Consider the following 15,961-nt stretch of genomic DNA (forward strand, 5'->3'; position numbering starts at 1 on the left):
AAGACCCTTAATATCATTGAGTCCAAACATTAACCCAGCATTGTCAAGTTCACCACTAAACCATGTCCCTCAGCACTACATCTATATAGCTCAAACACCTTCAGGGATGGTGACCCCACCACTTTCCTGGGCAGCTTGTTCCAGGACTTAATAACCCTTTCAGTGAAGAAATTTTTCCTAATATCTAACCTAAACCTTCCCTGACACAACTTGGGGCTGTTTCCTTGTTTCCTAATGCTTGTTATTCGGGAGAAGAGGCCAACATCCATCTCACTACAACCTCCTTTCAGGTAGCTGTAGAGAGCGATCAGGTCTCCTCTGAGCCTCCTTTTCTCCAGTGTAAACAATCCTAGTTCTCTTAGGTGCTTCTCATAAGACTTGTTCTCCAGACCCTTCCTCAGCTTTGTTGCCTTTCTCTGAACCTGCTCCAGCACTTCACTGTCTTTCTTGTAGTGAAAGGCCCAAAACTGAACACACTATTCAAGGTGAAGCCTCACCAGTGCCGAGTACAACAGGATAATCATTTTCCTACTCCTGCTGGTCACACCATTTCTGGTACAGGCCAGGATGCCTTTGGCCTTCTTGGCCATCTGGGCACACTGCTGGCTCATGTTCAGCTGGCTGTCAGCCAACATCCCCAGGTCCTTTCCTGTCAGGCAGCTTTCCAGCTACTCTTCCCCAAGCCTGTGGCGTTGCCTGGGGTTGTTGTGACCCAGGTGCAGGACCCAGCCCTTGGCCGTGTTAAACCTCATACAACTGGCTACAGCCCATCGAGCCTGCCTGTCCAGGTCCCTCTGTAGAGCCTCCCTACCCTGAAGCAGATCAACACTCCTGACCAGCTTGGTGTCATTTGCAAACCTACTGAGGGTGCCCTTGATCCCTTCATTGAGATCACTGATAAAGATATTAAACAGAACAGGCCCCAGTAGTGAGCCCTGGGGAACACCACTGGTGACCGGGCAGCAACAGGACAGAACCCTGTTCACCACAACCCTTTGGGCACAGCCATCCAGCCATTTTTTTACCCAGGGAACAGTACACAGTACTAGCTCTACATTCAATTCAGAGGGAAATGAAACAGTAAAGAAACAAACAGTAAAGCTTCTGGCAGTTCAACAAGCAAGATGAGCCATCCTGGCAAAACTGTATTTTTATTCGTATAAAGAATCTCTGCTAATGAACTTTGTCAGTGGCACTTTATTTAACAGCTCAGGCTGAGGTAAGAACTCTTGACAACATCAAAAAGATGTACAAGGAAAGGACATGTTTCCTCAGCTATTTTGGTGAAGCTTGGTCCAACAAAAATTGAGATTATTTGCATCAGTGAAACCACTGTACTAAAAAGAAACATGGAAACATTGCCTTTGGAAATAGAGAAATAATACTTCAGCAAATGACACTCTCCTTACCTAATGTTTTGACAGGGTCAGAATAGTCAGAATCTGTAAACTGTCCTTTAATGTTAGTTGCTCTGAACTTAAATCTGTGAAATGAAACCAAGAAGACTAATAAAATAAAAGTTTTTGTGCATTTCCTTAACTATTATTTCACTTAAAAACTAGAAATGTTTTTTCAGTTTTAGTATAATGTAAGCTAGAATCACTATTCACTTGCTAAATTGATATTATGACAGACATCAAGGACTCAGTGTCAGTATCTTAATTGTATAATCAAACTGTGTTAAATACTTCCCTTGAATTTGGTCTTATTTAATTTGAAAACTCAGTAAAACTCTTTTGTTACCTGTTTAAAGTTACCTATTTAAAAAAAGAAAAAAATTGTCTCCCATATTTATGCTCTGCCAAAATAAATTGAAATTAGAGACCATGAAGATCATTTTCATCTCCACCTTTTCATAACCGAACCACACGTTTTATATGCTTATATAAACATGTATTTCACTTAAAACTTTCTCTTGGACAAACATAGAGACAAATGTACTTACAGGTACTGCTTTCTTGGTTTCAGTGGGCCATTACATATTTTGTTTTGACTGCCTGGTATCATACATGTAGTATCAGCACCTATGACATATATCTCTTCTTTGCCACTCAGATCTTCCTTTCCTTCTACACATGGTGGGTTTGGAAAGCCTTCATTTGTAAAATATGGCCTTGGTCTGTTGAAGTAGGCATCATACCACTTAGTAACATTCCCATCATGCTGAGCTATTGTCAAGAAAAGAAATAATCAGATATGAATTACATTCTAACCAAATTGTAATTAAAGAAGATAAAGGAAATAAAATTCTTAAGAGTTTAGAATGCTATCAGTGCCACTCATACAACTAAGTCTATAACTGTATTTGCACTTGAACCCACATTTCCTTATTATCCACACTATCTATATTTTGGTAATGCAGAGTAAGTCAACTGACTAACAACTTGAAAATTTCAGGGGCAGTCTTGCACATGAGATCTGCCCACAGAGGACATCACTTGTGTGAGCCACTTTGAGCACAACTAGTAAAGATAGTAAAGATTATTTCAGAAATGGTTAAACACTGTTTCATAAATGGAATTAGTATATTTCCATCGGTGGACAGTACCCAGCAACTCAGGAGAAAAATTTTCAAACTGTTGTTTAACATGTTATTTTTCATATCTATCAGTTCAAGAGAATCTTCACAGCAATAGCTATGAAAAAAAATGTCTGTAGGATTAGTGTTAAAATGGAAAATTCAGAAAATGATGAGAGACAATGTGGATGCCTTACTTCTACACTTCGAAAGCAAGCAAAACGAGGTCATTAAATACCTGCAATTTGTTCTTAGGTAAAGTAAGCCTGACCATAAGATGTCCTAACATGAAACTCCCACTCACATTGGTGGACATTTACTCAAAAGAGTATCACAGCACTGCTCACATGAGTAAATGTTCATCGGTCCATAAAAAGGAATACACATTCTAACCCACAGTCTACAGAAGGGATTTATATAAATCCCTCTGCCCCCATTATGAAATGGAAATATCAACTGCACATGACAGCATTCTTTCACAGGCAATGCTAATAGCAACAGAAGAACAAACTTGCATTAAAAAGTTTCAGATTTACTTACCTTCCACAAATGCCAATTTTTTTTTTTTTTCAAAGAAATAGGAAATAAAGAAATATAATTATAACAATAGGGTCAGAACAATATTGGTGACTTCAAACAGCATGGCTGACTCTTTGTTGTCAAGCATTCCCAAAATCCAGTACCCAGCCCACAGGTACTGTGAATGATACTTTGCCCTTAGTACGGTTGCCACAGCTGTTTTCTAACGTGAAATTACTGAGACACAAGAAAGGAAATAAAGGAGAAAAGACAAACAGCATGGAAAAAAGGAAATAAAAAACAATTTTCAAGGTAACTTATAAAATGCTACCTCCAGCTTCCACGACAAGAACTTGTATCTTCTTGATAGGGCCATGATCATCACTGTAATAACATATTGGCATCCTGATCGTAATTGTCGTAGCTGTGACGAGTAATGCCCCACTGGCATCATAAACTGGTGCTGGTTTCTTTTTAGGTCGTGGTGGTTCTGTTTCCAAACAAAGATATACCACAGAGTTTTGTTTTAAAATGCTTTCACTACTAGTACTTTGTTCAGGCGCACACTTGAGTTACACAAGAGAAATCTTTGGCATATTTTCAGGGACGACTTAATGTTCTACTTAATGCATTAAGCCTCTAAAAACTGTGTTTTGACAAAAGTCTCTGCATATCAGTTTTCAATTCAAAGAGAAAACCATGAAAGACTGAGTCTTAGTTTTTCCGTGAATTTCAATCAATGATTCTATTTATTTTTGCAACTGTGATACCATATACTTATCTCTGTGATAGTGTTCCAAGCTGCTTGCTGATGGTAACTAAAATACTGAAGTCGGTAATTACTTCAGTGAATAAGCACATGATTTATGGTATTATTCAGACACAAATAGCAAATAATCAGTGATAAACAGCAAAACTGAGCACTGCAATTCAAGGCTGTCATTTAGGTGTTCCTGTTGCTAATTATGCAGCCCCTAAATAATAGAGAAAGACACACAACTGTGTACTTACAGGTACAATTCTTCAGCATTTATAGAGATTTCAGCTAAAGAGCCCTTTATGGGACATACCTTTGATATCCATGGTTATCTTCAATTGAATTTTTGGCCCTGCACCAGCACCGTTAATTGCATACACCTTAAAGAAACAAATACTTGTTTTAATGAATATTTGTAATAGCTTCAAATTGGCCCAATCTGGATATATTTGAAGCAACAATGAATGCTGAAACACTCCTTTTCTCATTCACACCTTGCTAGATCTTACTTCATCTTTCTTTGAAAAACCTAAGTACAGAGGCACTTCATCACTTGTAAAGTAGCTCTTACAAAAAGGAGAAAACCAAGCCCACTTAAAGAGTCATGTTGCCGCCTCTCAAATCCTAGTCTACTTCTAGAAAGCTCCCTCCTGCAGAACTGGACCTTTCATCTGAGCCAAATAAGCAATGCAAGAAGTGGAATTAAGAGAGAGATTGAGAGAGATTTAGTCTTGTAGTGGTCCAGAGTACAAAGCTAATAATTACTGATGTGTCCCACTCCCACTCACTCCACCCTCTTCATTGCTCCCCTCATTCCTTGGACTCGTCTCTCTTCACACCCTGGATAACATTCTCGCCATGAAAATCTCATATTCGGCCTAGGTTTGCATTCTCTATTCAGATTAATCTTTCACTCACATCAAAGAAAAAATCCAGAGAACAACTTAAAAGATTTTAGAGAAAAATCAGTTCTTACGCTGACATTATAGGTATGTCCTCCTTTGAGCCCTTCTATCATGGCAGTGACTGACTGATCTGTTTTATCAATGACACTAAGGTTGTGGATCTGGATGGCAGCAGGGTCATCTTCATTGTAAACCATAGCCTGATACACCTGAATATTTCCATTTGGTTCAGATGGCGGCACAAATGTTACTTGGAGCTTTGTTACTTCATCTGGTATCTTCTGAAATGTTATGTTGTTAGGTGGGTCTTCAGGCACTGAAATAAATATTTCAATGATCCATTTAAGCATTTTACTACTATTACTATTAGAGCAAAACTCGAAAAATTACAAATTATATTTTTGCATATCAGTATTATTTAACTGGTATTTTCTGTTTTTACTAAAGCCAACTGAAATACTTGATGCATAGTTAAATATTTATAAAGAAAATAAGAATTTGAAAAATTAATGAAATCCCACCTATTAATGTTAACATTTAATGCTAAAAATAATGATCAGATAGCCTTTGGTAGTGTCTAATCAGAAATGTTTCTTCTGATTTTCTATCCAGAAAGCCTGAAGGCTTCACTATACCTTGAAATACATCTGAGGTAAACAAATCCCTGCATGGGTTGACAAGCAAGAAGCAAGTGTTAGTCTTGAATATCCTTTTCTGAAAGCCCTCTGTCAACAGCAAGCTCTCTCCCAACATATAAACAAGCCATCCTGCTCCTAACAGGAGTTAACTCTTTAGGAAAATCTTCCCACTAGCTGATGCCCAGGCACAAAAAACATGTATTTTTCCCAAAGACAGTTTTTTGTCTAACATTTATTCCAGTAGCTTATTCTCAGGACACCAGAGGTATAAATAATTTTCCCAAAGCTCCTATCTGAAAGAAGTCTGTAACTTTTTTTCCAGGCAGTTAAATATTTATTGTTCTACATGAATAGACAAGTATGACTTCTAAATAGTGAAACCGAGCAACTGAAGGTAAACACATTCCCTTAGCCAATGATTTTGATGCAGTTGTCCTGCCTTCCAGGTTTTTTACACCAGCCAACAAACGCTAACTCAGGCTTCTCTGGAGTGAGTCTGTGTAAACTGTTCCTGACTCAGCCCTATGCTAGACTGTACAAGTCAGATGAGACAAGATGAAATGGAAAAAATAACGATTCCTCTCTAAGGTTACTGCACCTTCTAATGTATAACATTTTTACATAAGAGAAAAGGCTACCAAAAAGGATAGCTCACAGGACAGATACAGCTACCACCTAACTTAATCTTCATTCATTTTCCACAGTAAAAGATCATATCAGCCTCCAGGTATATATAAAGGACAGGGAATTCTTAGAATTTAATGTATTAAAGGCATTGGAGTTAAATATTTACACACACTCATATCATAACATTAGGGACACTGGATTTTCATACATCAAAGGAAAGAAAAAGGATAAATACAATCACTGTGTAGTATGTCTAAATCTGAAATTAACTTAAGAATATAGCTAAAAAAGCTGACCTGCAGCTAACTTCACTGGAGATAAGGCAACTGTAATTTACACACAGTTGATAACTAGTTTGACTAAAACAAACCTTCAGTATCTTTTCTGCCAATATTTTTGTCGTTTTGTTGGTTTGTTTGTTTCTTTAAATATCCTTAGTGAAAATTCAAAACCAGCCAAGATAGTAGACAGTGCATAACCAGGAACGACATGTGTAAAAGTAGGACTTTTTCTTCCCCATGTACATCTATTTATATTTTCCAAAGCAAATGCTATCTACTTTACTCTAACGTAGCCTCTCAGTGTCACGAGGTTGCTACATAGTTCAGTTTTATTTCTCTGAATAACTTAACAGCAACAACAACTTTTGTCGCCTTAGTATCAACCTCATTCTCCAGGTTGTTTTGAATCTGATTTGATTATTTTGAACCTGTGGAACAGCCAACTCAAGCACAGAACAATGTGGGCCTTTAACAGCAACCTCCTTTCACTGAGAATACGCAGACTGTGTCCTCAAGTCAGTACAGCTACCATTTATATATGGTAGAATTCATTCCACTTAATTTTTATATATTTAAACTTTGCATCAAGAGCAATGCTGTTTTGTGGAGTTTTCAATAGTCTCTTAGGCAAAACAGGTACCTCCACATGGGGAAGTCACCCCTTTCTAAGACAGATATCTTATACACACTTGCTAATACAGATGGGATCTCTCTTCAATGACTATAGAAACAATCTGGATGATTGTGTTCCACACAGACATATTTTACATGAAGCAATTTAAGATATCTGTATTCCTAAAAGTAAACCTTGATACTTATTAAAGAAAAAATATTGTGAGGACAAATATGCAATAAAGTGCACCATGCCTTTAAAATTCTCATTTATTTGTCAGATGAAAGAAAAACTGCAAAGTTTGATCTATATAAAGTAGAGAAATATACAAACCTGCTTCAAAAGTGGAGACAGTTACTGGAAAACTAGCCTTGCCTTCAAAGAGTGCTGCATTAACATCCCCCGTAAAGGCAATGATTACCACAGAATACCTCGTAAATGCTTTTAAATCAGAAATTTCTAAGACTTTACCCTCATCATTTGTCTTCAGAAATCGAGCTTTATAATTGTCATTATCTACCTGTAAAATAATGATAATAAAACAAACTATTACAGGACTTGAAACAACCAGAAGCAGGACGTTATTATTATTTGAACATTGTATTTGACTTTTATCTTTCCACTTTTCTAACCAATCACACAGAAGGGTTCACAAGAAATCTCTAGCTACGCAGGGGAGCACGTTCCCATCACACCCAAGTGTGGTCTTTTTAGCACTTCCTGTAGAATGGAATTAAGGAAATGGGCTGTTTGCTTAATGCTGTCTTCTACCAAGGAAACATGGACTTCTTGGTAGACATTGCATCAGGACAGCTGTAGGGACCTGAAATGGGAATCAAATCAAAACAGGAAAAGATCCAGAAGATAAACAGTTATATAGCAGAAAATTGTTTGGAATACAAAAAAAAAAAGAAAGAAAATCAGGAAAAAATAGATATTGGTGATATGACTGCAGAAAGTGAAATTCTTCTTGTGATATAATAACAGAAGCATTACTCACAAGACAGTGTGAAGGGAGTAATTCTCTCACTAGAAAAGCAGGAAAGCAGAAATAATCAGGGTTCTATCTAGAAAAGGGAGGATGGTGGAAGACATCTTCAAAACAAGTAGCAGCTTCAATATATAAAAAAGGATGTTACAAAACTGAGGACAATACATTGTTTCAACCATTCATGGAAATGCAAATAGAAATTTTATTTGCACCAAAAAAAAAAAAAAAAAAAAAAAGGATTGAAGATTATGAAAACTGCAGTGATATACCAAAATATGTAACTAAAACTATGACTTCAAGTTTAGTTAAAAACTAGAACAATCTACTGAGGGTTACAAAGCAATTTTCAGCACTGGACATTTTTAAGGTTGGGATAATGAATCATTTGTGAGGAAGACTTTAAGTGCAGTTGTTTCTGTGTTAGAGCAGGATATGGACTGGATTACATTTTGGGATCCGTATCATGCCTACATCTCAAATAATGTGTAGTTCTGTAGAAAAATCTACAGTGTTTGGCTTTATATCCAATTAATCTCTTCTAATGTTAGCTTAAAAAAAAAAGAGAGAAAGGAAAAATTGGGAGCTTTTCTAGTGTTTGATCAAGTATCATTTACAAAATTCTTTCTAAGTCTATTCCCACTACTTCAGTTAATGATGTTTTCATTATTGTTTCTTCAGTGTGTAATTTGAAAAGAGGATTAGGTAGCTGTACAGTAGTTTTCCCACTGGATGAAATCTGTATTAAATGCAGCTGGTAAAACATTAGAGTAGTTCAAGCATACCTTTTTATTTGACAGATATGCATCTATCCCCACTGAGAATTAACCTGAACTAAACTTTCTGATGGACTAAACAGACATTCATTTCCTGGGATGGCCATCAAGAGCTGAAACACTTTTTCCTATCTGACTATCAAAAATCTGGCATGTAAATATTTATACAAGAGCTAAGATACAACTACAGCACTACATTATTAAATATATTTCTATTCTACCTGAAGTTTAATGGTTCAGTTCTATTTTGCTTACTCATTTTCAGTAATATTTTATTCAAGACTACTTCTAATTATAGTAGCCAGGAAAACAAACTAAGATATGACAGAGAAATAATAATGAGGGAGTCCTTTTTAGTTTTTCTGATCATCTGTAAAACTCCAAGGAACATCCTAGTCATTCAAACAGAACCCTAGTCCATTCAATAAGGAATACTAATTAGTACCTTTTAAGAATAAGGACATGACAGAGTAGAAATCTGAAATTATTCTGCTCTGTGAGCCTATTTTTATAAATCCTTAAAGATATTCAGCTGAGAATTTAAATGAGGAAAGTTATACATATAGGAAGTTTGTGGAATTCAGAGTCTTCATAAAAAGCTTCCCACTGGGACAATAAACTATATACTCAAATTTTCACTGAAAAAGATTGTGACAGCTTTATTGGCCTTTAAGAAGGAATAGATTTGTCTACTAAGATGATTATCTACAGAACTGACATCTGTAGTTACTGATAATTAGATAGACAACATCTGATTATAAGGAATCCCTAAACATAATGCTAGATGTCTGAAATATATTTAAAAAAAAAAGCATTTGGTAAAAATAAAACTAAAGCCCTTCAAACTGAACATTTAAAACCAATTTTTAAATTCCTTCTAAATGTTGATGGGCTTACGTGAAACATTCCATACTTCATCTTACTTTAGGAATTTTACCATAACTTATATTGATAACGTATTTATAACACTTTCATAGTGTAAAACCAGATGGCATCCTGTTTATAATTCAGAATCTATCAGACAGAAGAAAAATTGCTTAAATATAAATTGATTAAATATCACACATAAAAAAATCAAGCTATGAAAATTGAATTTGGAAGTTTTATCAAAAGCACAAAAATACTTTTTGCTGTTTTTTTTTTCTTACGAAGCAATTCTGTTTAGTCAAAAATGACAGGAATTCTTCACAATGAAAAAGCCTTGTCTAACTTTAATAGAGAAGAAATAAAAATTGTTACGTCACTTCCAGTCACCTACTCAATGTGCCAAGGAACCATTTCCTCCCTGTTAGTATTCCCTTTGCTATCGTATGTCCTTTATCCTGTCATACTACTGCTGTGGTGGGCATGTTCAGAACTGAAGAGATTGTACTCTACACATTGTCAAATGAAGTTAGAGGGAATGAAAATAACAAGACTACACATTACTCTCTCTTCTAACTTCACTAAGAAGCTCAAAAATACATGTTTTGTTTTGTTTGTTTGTTTTTTTCTTAACTGATCTCCTTAGAAATTTTGATTGCACAAAAAACTCAACATTAATATTTTAGCATATGTGTAATTCAGGATTTTTGAAGCTGCCAACAGCAAGTTTTCCTGGGTAAAAACTAGTAAAGTGCTTCCCATTTTCACTGATAGCTGTGCCTGTATAACTTCTGGAAGAACAGGGATCCTATATCCTGCTTAAAACTTCTCACGTGCTTGAACTTAGAAAGTTTCTTATCTTGCCACAGGCCAGGAAATGAGGTTTATTAATGGTTGTTTTAAGGAGTATTGTCAGGGTAGTAGAGGATGAAAAGAGAAAGGCCACTAGAGCTTTTCTCTTATGTCAGCCTTTTTTTGTTTATAAAGATCAAGGAGGAAGAAATGTTATTGCTGTGCTACCAAAATATAGCTAATCTGATAGACAGAGCACCAAGTGGAAAGTGGGAAATCTCGTTCGACTTTAAAGTTTGTCCTCTGATGTGGTCTAACATTGTACAAGTTACTTCCTTTTGCTAGGCTCTTCACTCTGGTTTGTAAAATCACGACAATGAACTTTTCCTTTCTTTGAAGAAAAAAAAAGCATTTTTATTTTTACTGGCAAACAGCATCATTATTGTTAGGAAGAGGTACACTTCTGCAAAGCTCAGCTACTGTTTTCCTGTACATTTACCGCTACACTTTTTTTTTCTCCAAGACCTCTTATCAGCATACATTTTTTAATAGCAAGTAATTAATTTATCTTCCATTAAGAAATTTATAAATGTATAATTAATTCTTATGTGGTGCGTATGTGGAAATAGACACAGTCATATTGTTTTTCAATCCAGTTTATGTCTGTCCTGTAATTTCTATAAGAACATCTGCCATGGTATTTATATGGCCAAACATTAAACCAGAATTGCCTTACTGAAGTGATGTCTATGAGGTAGCTTGTGGGTCCAGTAATGACGACAGGTTCACTCCAGGTGATATTAATACTGTGAGGAGATGTAGCTAAAACAGTCACATTTTGTGGAGGACCATCTGGAGCTGCAGAAAAAAAATACGTGTGTGAATCATGGACAAAGACATTCGCAACAAATAACCCAGTAATTTTAGTGGCCAGTAGAGATTATTTTTCAATTTGAAAACAAAACTTTTTCACACATATACCATTATACATTGCTTAAATAATTATAACATTTTTTCTTTCTACTATATAAAGTGTACAGTGTAATTTAGAAGCACATTTTTCATTGCAATTACTACAGATTTTCTAGAGTATGAACTGCCTACAGCTTCATGTTAAATTGAAAATATAGTTTTGTAATTACAACCTATTTATATATATTTTACACAACATAAGCAAAATACAACGATTTAGACAAATAGACAAGCATAATATAGTTACGTTAAACGAATCAGTTAAAGAACACAAAGCTGTAAAAACACAAGGTCTTCTGCATGCTAGAAAAAATTTCCAGCAATGTTGGAAAGTACTAGTACAAATAACTGTATTCAGAAAAAAATATTTTCTAGGTTTCATTTAATCTCATTCTTAACATGTTTATAAACTCTGGGAAACACACACACAAAGAAGTGGTAGGAGTTGTAAGGGGCAAGAATGTTCATATTAGTAAATGGGATTTTCCTAAAATTTCCTTTTGTCAAGATGATATGTGAATTAACCTAGTTATTCTTTATTCATGAATAAGAAATTAATGAAATAATAATGACAGCACAGTACTTCTCAGTAAATAGTATTAGTTTTTCATAACGACCATGGCAAATTTCAGGAAAATAAAATTTGGAACAGACAGAAGTGACAGCAGATTTGTAGACAACGCCAGAACTTGGCATCATGGTGCCTTTTCTTTTTGAGTCTACTGCAAAACAAAGACAACTGTGATATATGTCAGTGAACAGCCTGTTACAGAAGCAACAACAGATCTGTACATGTTTCCACAACTTGGCCTCATGGTGCCTTTTGTTTTAAATCTACCACAAAAAATACAATTATGATTAACATATCAATGAACACTGTGCTATATAAAAGTGTAAAAGTGATCATATCTACCCTAATCAGAAGATGCAGTCTTTTCTCAAACATGATTAATGCATGAGTATATAATTTTCCACCATTAATCATCAAGTAAGAGGGCCTAATGAGGAAAATTAGAGTGTATACAAGGCTACTTAGTATTTTAGGAAGACAACAGGTTAGGAAAGGAAAAATAGCATTGAAGGAGGTATGTAGCTATTGAAATCTTGTGTGAAAGATCAATGAAGAGAAATCACAAAATTTTGCACTGTGAAGGTGAAAATTTTGCACCATGGTTGCAAAATAAACCAGGGGGATTTTGGAGTTGATAAGGTGTGATGAAGAGTTTAGGGTACTGGATATAGGAGACAGATCGCTGTCCTGGGATTAGCAGGAATATACTAGACTTTGTAGGCAGGATCAAATTCAACCATTGGAAGCAGTCCCCAAAAATACTGAATAGTATGGAACAACTGAATGAGGAGTCTAACTGAATGAACTGTGAAAGCACAGGAGGGATGGTGAAAGAGGAGACTGCTGAGAGAAGGCTGGCTGTCAAGTGGGGAGCTAGAACAGGCTAAATACAAGGGCAAGCACGTTCCCTAAAAACTAGAATTAGCACAAATTAATCTTATTTTGCAGCTAATGTGTGTCTTTCATCGTAAACAATGCTTTTGGTAACTATGGCAGTGGTATTATCTTTATTACCAGATGACATTTCCAAAAAATTGTCTAAAATTATACATATATATATATATATATATTCTCAAGATTTAGTTTCCAAATGAACCAGGTTTCCAAAGACAATTTTCCACTACTTTTTTTGAAGTACTAATGAAGTGTTTAATCTCTCAGTATTTTTTTTTCCAGAAGCCACGTTAGGTTTATATATTAGACAAAGATAGTGTGAAATAATTTTAAAGCATAATCTAATCTATCAATTATCCAATCAAATTATCCAGTTATTTATATGGATAACTATCCTATGCAGTTTATATCTGATACATTTTTAGATCTTAGCAAGAAAATTTAACTGAGTATGCTGTATTTAGGATACTTATGTAAAATGTATCTAAGCATTAATACCTGGTTTACTTTCATCATGAGAAGTACAATATGAGACACTGTCTGAATGATACTGAAATTTAGAACTATTTTCTGAAGTAATCTGTATAATCAGGAAGAAAATTAGAAAACTAAATGTATCTAATGTGTCTCATGTCCTACAAAAACCATCTTTTTAAAAACCACAGTTGCTTCAGTTGCTTCAGAACTGCCATATTCTGATTTAGGTTTGTTTGTGAAATGAATCTAGTCAATACAAGGCTGTGATATCACTATACCCTTTCTCTTATAAATCACAGCAATTTACTCAGTAGAAATGACCTAGTCTTATTCTCTCATTCCCCTATAATCCAATCACTTCCTCTCATAAGCACTTTTCTCCTGGTTTTCACAATAATGCATTTTCTGTAACTAATAACCATCATTTCCTGATTATCATGCTTCTATCCTTGCACAGGAATGTGGGTCTTATGGAGGTCAGGGTCATCTTCCCCATCCATCTGTGTCCTGATGCTAAGGCAGCAGTTAAGTGTGTTAGCTGGAAGATAAGTCTGGATAGCCCATCATTCAGCATAATCCTCAAAAATAAGACTGAATGCTAACAGAAATTCATGCTTGCTTATTTGGTTAAGATCAGCTTTTTTTTTTTTTCTTTTTCCCAACAAAAATTAAGTCTGAGGTTAAGTTATTTAATGTCATGATCACTCAGGTTACTTTTACTTGTATTTAAATATTTATATTAGGCCATATTGACTTTCCAGTGTTTAGTTCTGAGAGAACGAAAGGAACAAAGAAAAACAAGTTCTCTCAGGCAAAACTTGCCAGAAGAAAGCGCATAAAACAAGACATGAAATCTCATTGCTTTTCACCATGGAGAAACATTTCTTGAAGTATAGCAAGCAACTAGGTATCTGCAGGGATTGGGAAAGGTGCTGAAAAGAGAAACATAACCCTCTGCCCCATGCATCTATGTCCTAGCCTTCATGGGATATTTGAACATCTGGGATTTTCCTTTGTATCTCAGTATATCCTGGCATTAGGAGGCTTGGCACTTTACCAAAAGCACTGCACTGTGTAACAGTACAAGATGCAAAATAAGGTCAGTGATCTCACTGCCATTCATTTTCCACCTAACATTGGCCTTCCAAAACTATTTTGCTCTTAGAAAGCACAAGTTTGGCCAATCTTATTCTTATAAATGTAAAAGTGAAACCTGGGGTAAGCACAGGTGTGGAGGAACAAAGTTTCCCCAGCTATGGAAAACATTTCTTGCCCTTTCCCTCACTGTGACGCAACACTGATCTTCTGTACTCATAACTATATCAATCTAGGTTATGTTGAAAACACTCCATCTTGCAGAGTAAATTTGGCTCTTGGGCAATACTTCAGCTAAGTAATAACAGCGCCATCAAACTACTTCATGAGACAGTAGGACAATTCCTGTAAGGATAACTTGTAAGACAGAAGGCTGAATAGTTTATCTGTGTGTTGTGAGAACTGGACTGTACTGAACAACCTACAACATTTTCCTCGGAGAAATGCTATAATCACTTTCAGTACAGAACACAGCCACTATTTTTTTTTTTGTTTGAAACTTGCAGATTAATTAAAAAAAAAATTCCTGTAGCCTTAAATTTACCTTCATAATGAACAACTGAAACAAAAAGCTAATATACGTTAGTCACTGGATATTCACAATTATTAGGTATTTCTGATTTAGCACAACAGTCAAATCCTCTGCACATGTAAAGAATATTTAGGGTTTCTGTTATGCAATTTTTTGCTGTCGTTGAATTTTCATCTGTGTATTCTGGGAAATTAGTCTAACAGTTTTCAGCTTAAATGCTGGAACTTCCTGAATATAATGACTGTAATATTTTCTGTAGGATTTAGAGAAACATAAATTTCTGAGAACCCAATTACTTCCAAAGAAAAGTCATTTGACTATCATTTCACAACCAAGGTAACTTTCCCTTTGGCAGAAGCGATGTCTCATAGAGGCATTTCTTGAAAATCAGAAACACTGGCTAACTTCTGCCCTCAAATCTGCAAACACAACTCCCATTGATTTTATGGGCTAAGTACTCAGGGCATTTTACATAGCAGCTAAGCACCCTTAAGCCCTAACAGACCCTGTGTATTGGCTGTGTACCAGCAGGCTAATCCAGAGGATGCCTGGCCCTGTCCACGAGTGAAAGGAGAGGGAGATGGACACCTGTTCTCTGGACACACTCTGCAAGGCTCCCCAGAGTGCCCGATCTGTTCTGTGCAACCTAAATTTCTCCTGACGACTACAGGCAGTACCCTCTGCTAAAGAAAGAAGAGAACTAAGGTTTTTCAGTCTGATTAAAAATATTTCTAAGACTAGTCTTTGAGAAGTACGAGGTGAGATAGCTAGAGACCTGCCCTTGGAAAACATTAGCCGCTGCTCAGGGAGGCTTCCAGCACTGCTGAAGCACACAGCTGGCTACCCAGCTGTGACATGTCACCTTCCTCTTTTTTAACTCCTCAGCTGATTGCCATTATCCTAGGCAAAAGAACAATACCCAGCCATGAAAAAGAACACCCAGCCATGGTATCTGGAATAGTGCCCATGCTTCCTGGACTCCACAGGGGTGTGTTTTGCTCATCCCTTGACATGTCACTGATTCAGCTCACAGGAAATATTGGTTGCTGCCCTCTTCCCTCACCACAGACACAGGCCAGCAGCCCCAGACGCTCAGGTTGGAAGGACTGGTGGAACTTCTTTACCTTCTATCCCAACACCAT

The 15,961-nt window shown here is 36.1% G+C and overlaps 1 protein-coding gene across 1 annotated transcript in view; it reads right to left on the reverse strand.

Annotated features, from left to right (window-relative positions):
- Nucleotides 1-15,961, reverse strand: part of PTPRQ (protein tyrosine phosphatase, receptor type, Q) — a gene marked incomplete at its 5' end in the record, with an annotated part of 79,822 nt that overhangs the window by 30,011 nt on the left and 33,850 nt on the right. Inside the window, 7 exons of the mRNA XM_008939478.1 lie at nt 1,410-1,483; nt 1,946-2,168; nt 3,369-3,527; nt 4,108-4,174; nt 4,771-5,015; nt 7,192-7,378; nt 11,015-11,136. Of these exons, the coding sequence (XP_008937726.1) occupies nt 1,410-1,483; nt 1,946-2,168; nt 3,369-3,527; nt 4,108-4,174; nt 4,771-5,015; nt 7,192-7,378; nt 11,015-11,136 (1,077 nt within the window). The remainder of the gene's footprint in view (nt 1-1,409; nt 1,484-1,945; nt 2,169-3,368; nt 3,528-4,107; nt 4,175-4,770; nt 5,016-7,191; nt 7,379-11,014; nt 11,137-15,961) is intronic.

Source organism: Merops nubicus, unplaced genomic scaffold (genome assembly GCF_000691845.1).
Source record: "Merops nubicus isolate BGI_N331 unplaced genomic scaffold, ASM69184v1 scaffold39494, whole genome shotgun sequence".
Lineage (NCBI taxonomy): Eukaryota > Metazoa > Chordata > Aves > Coraciiformes > Meropidae > Merops > Merops nubicus.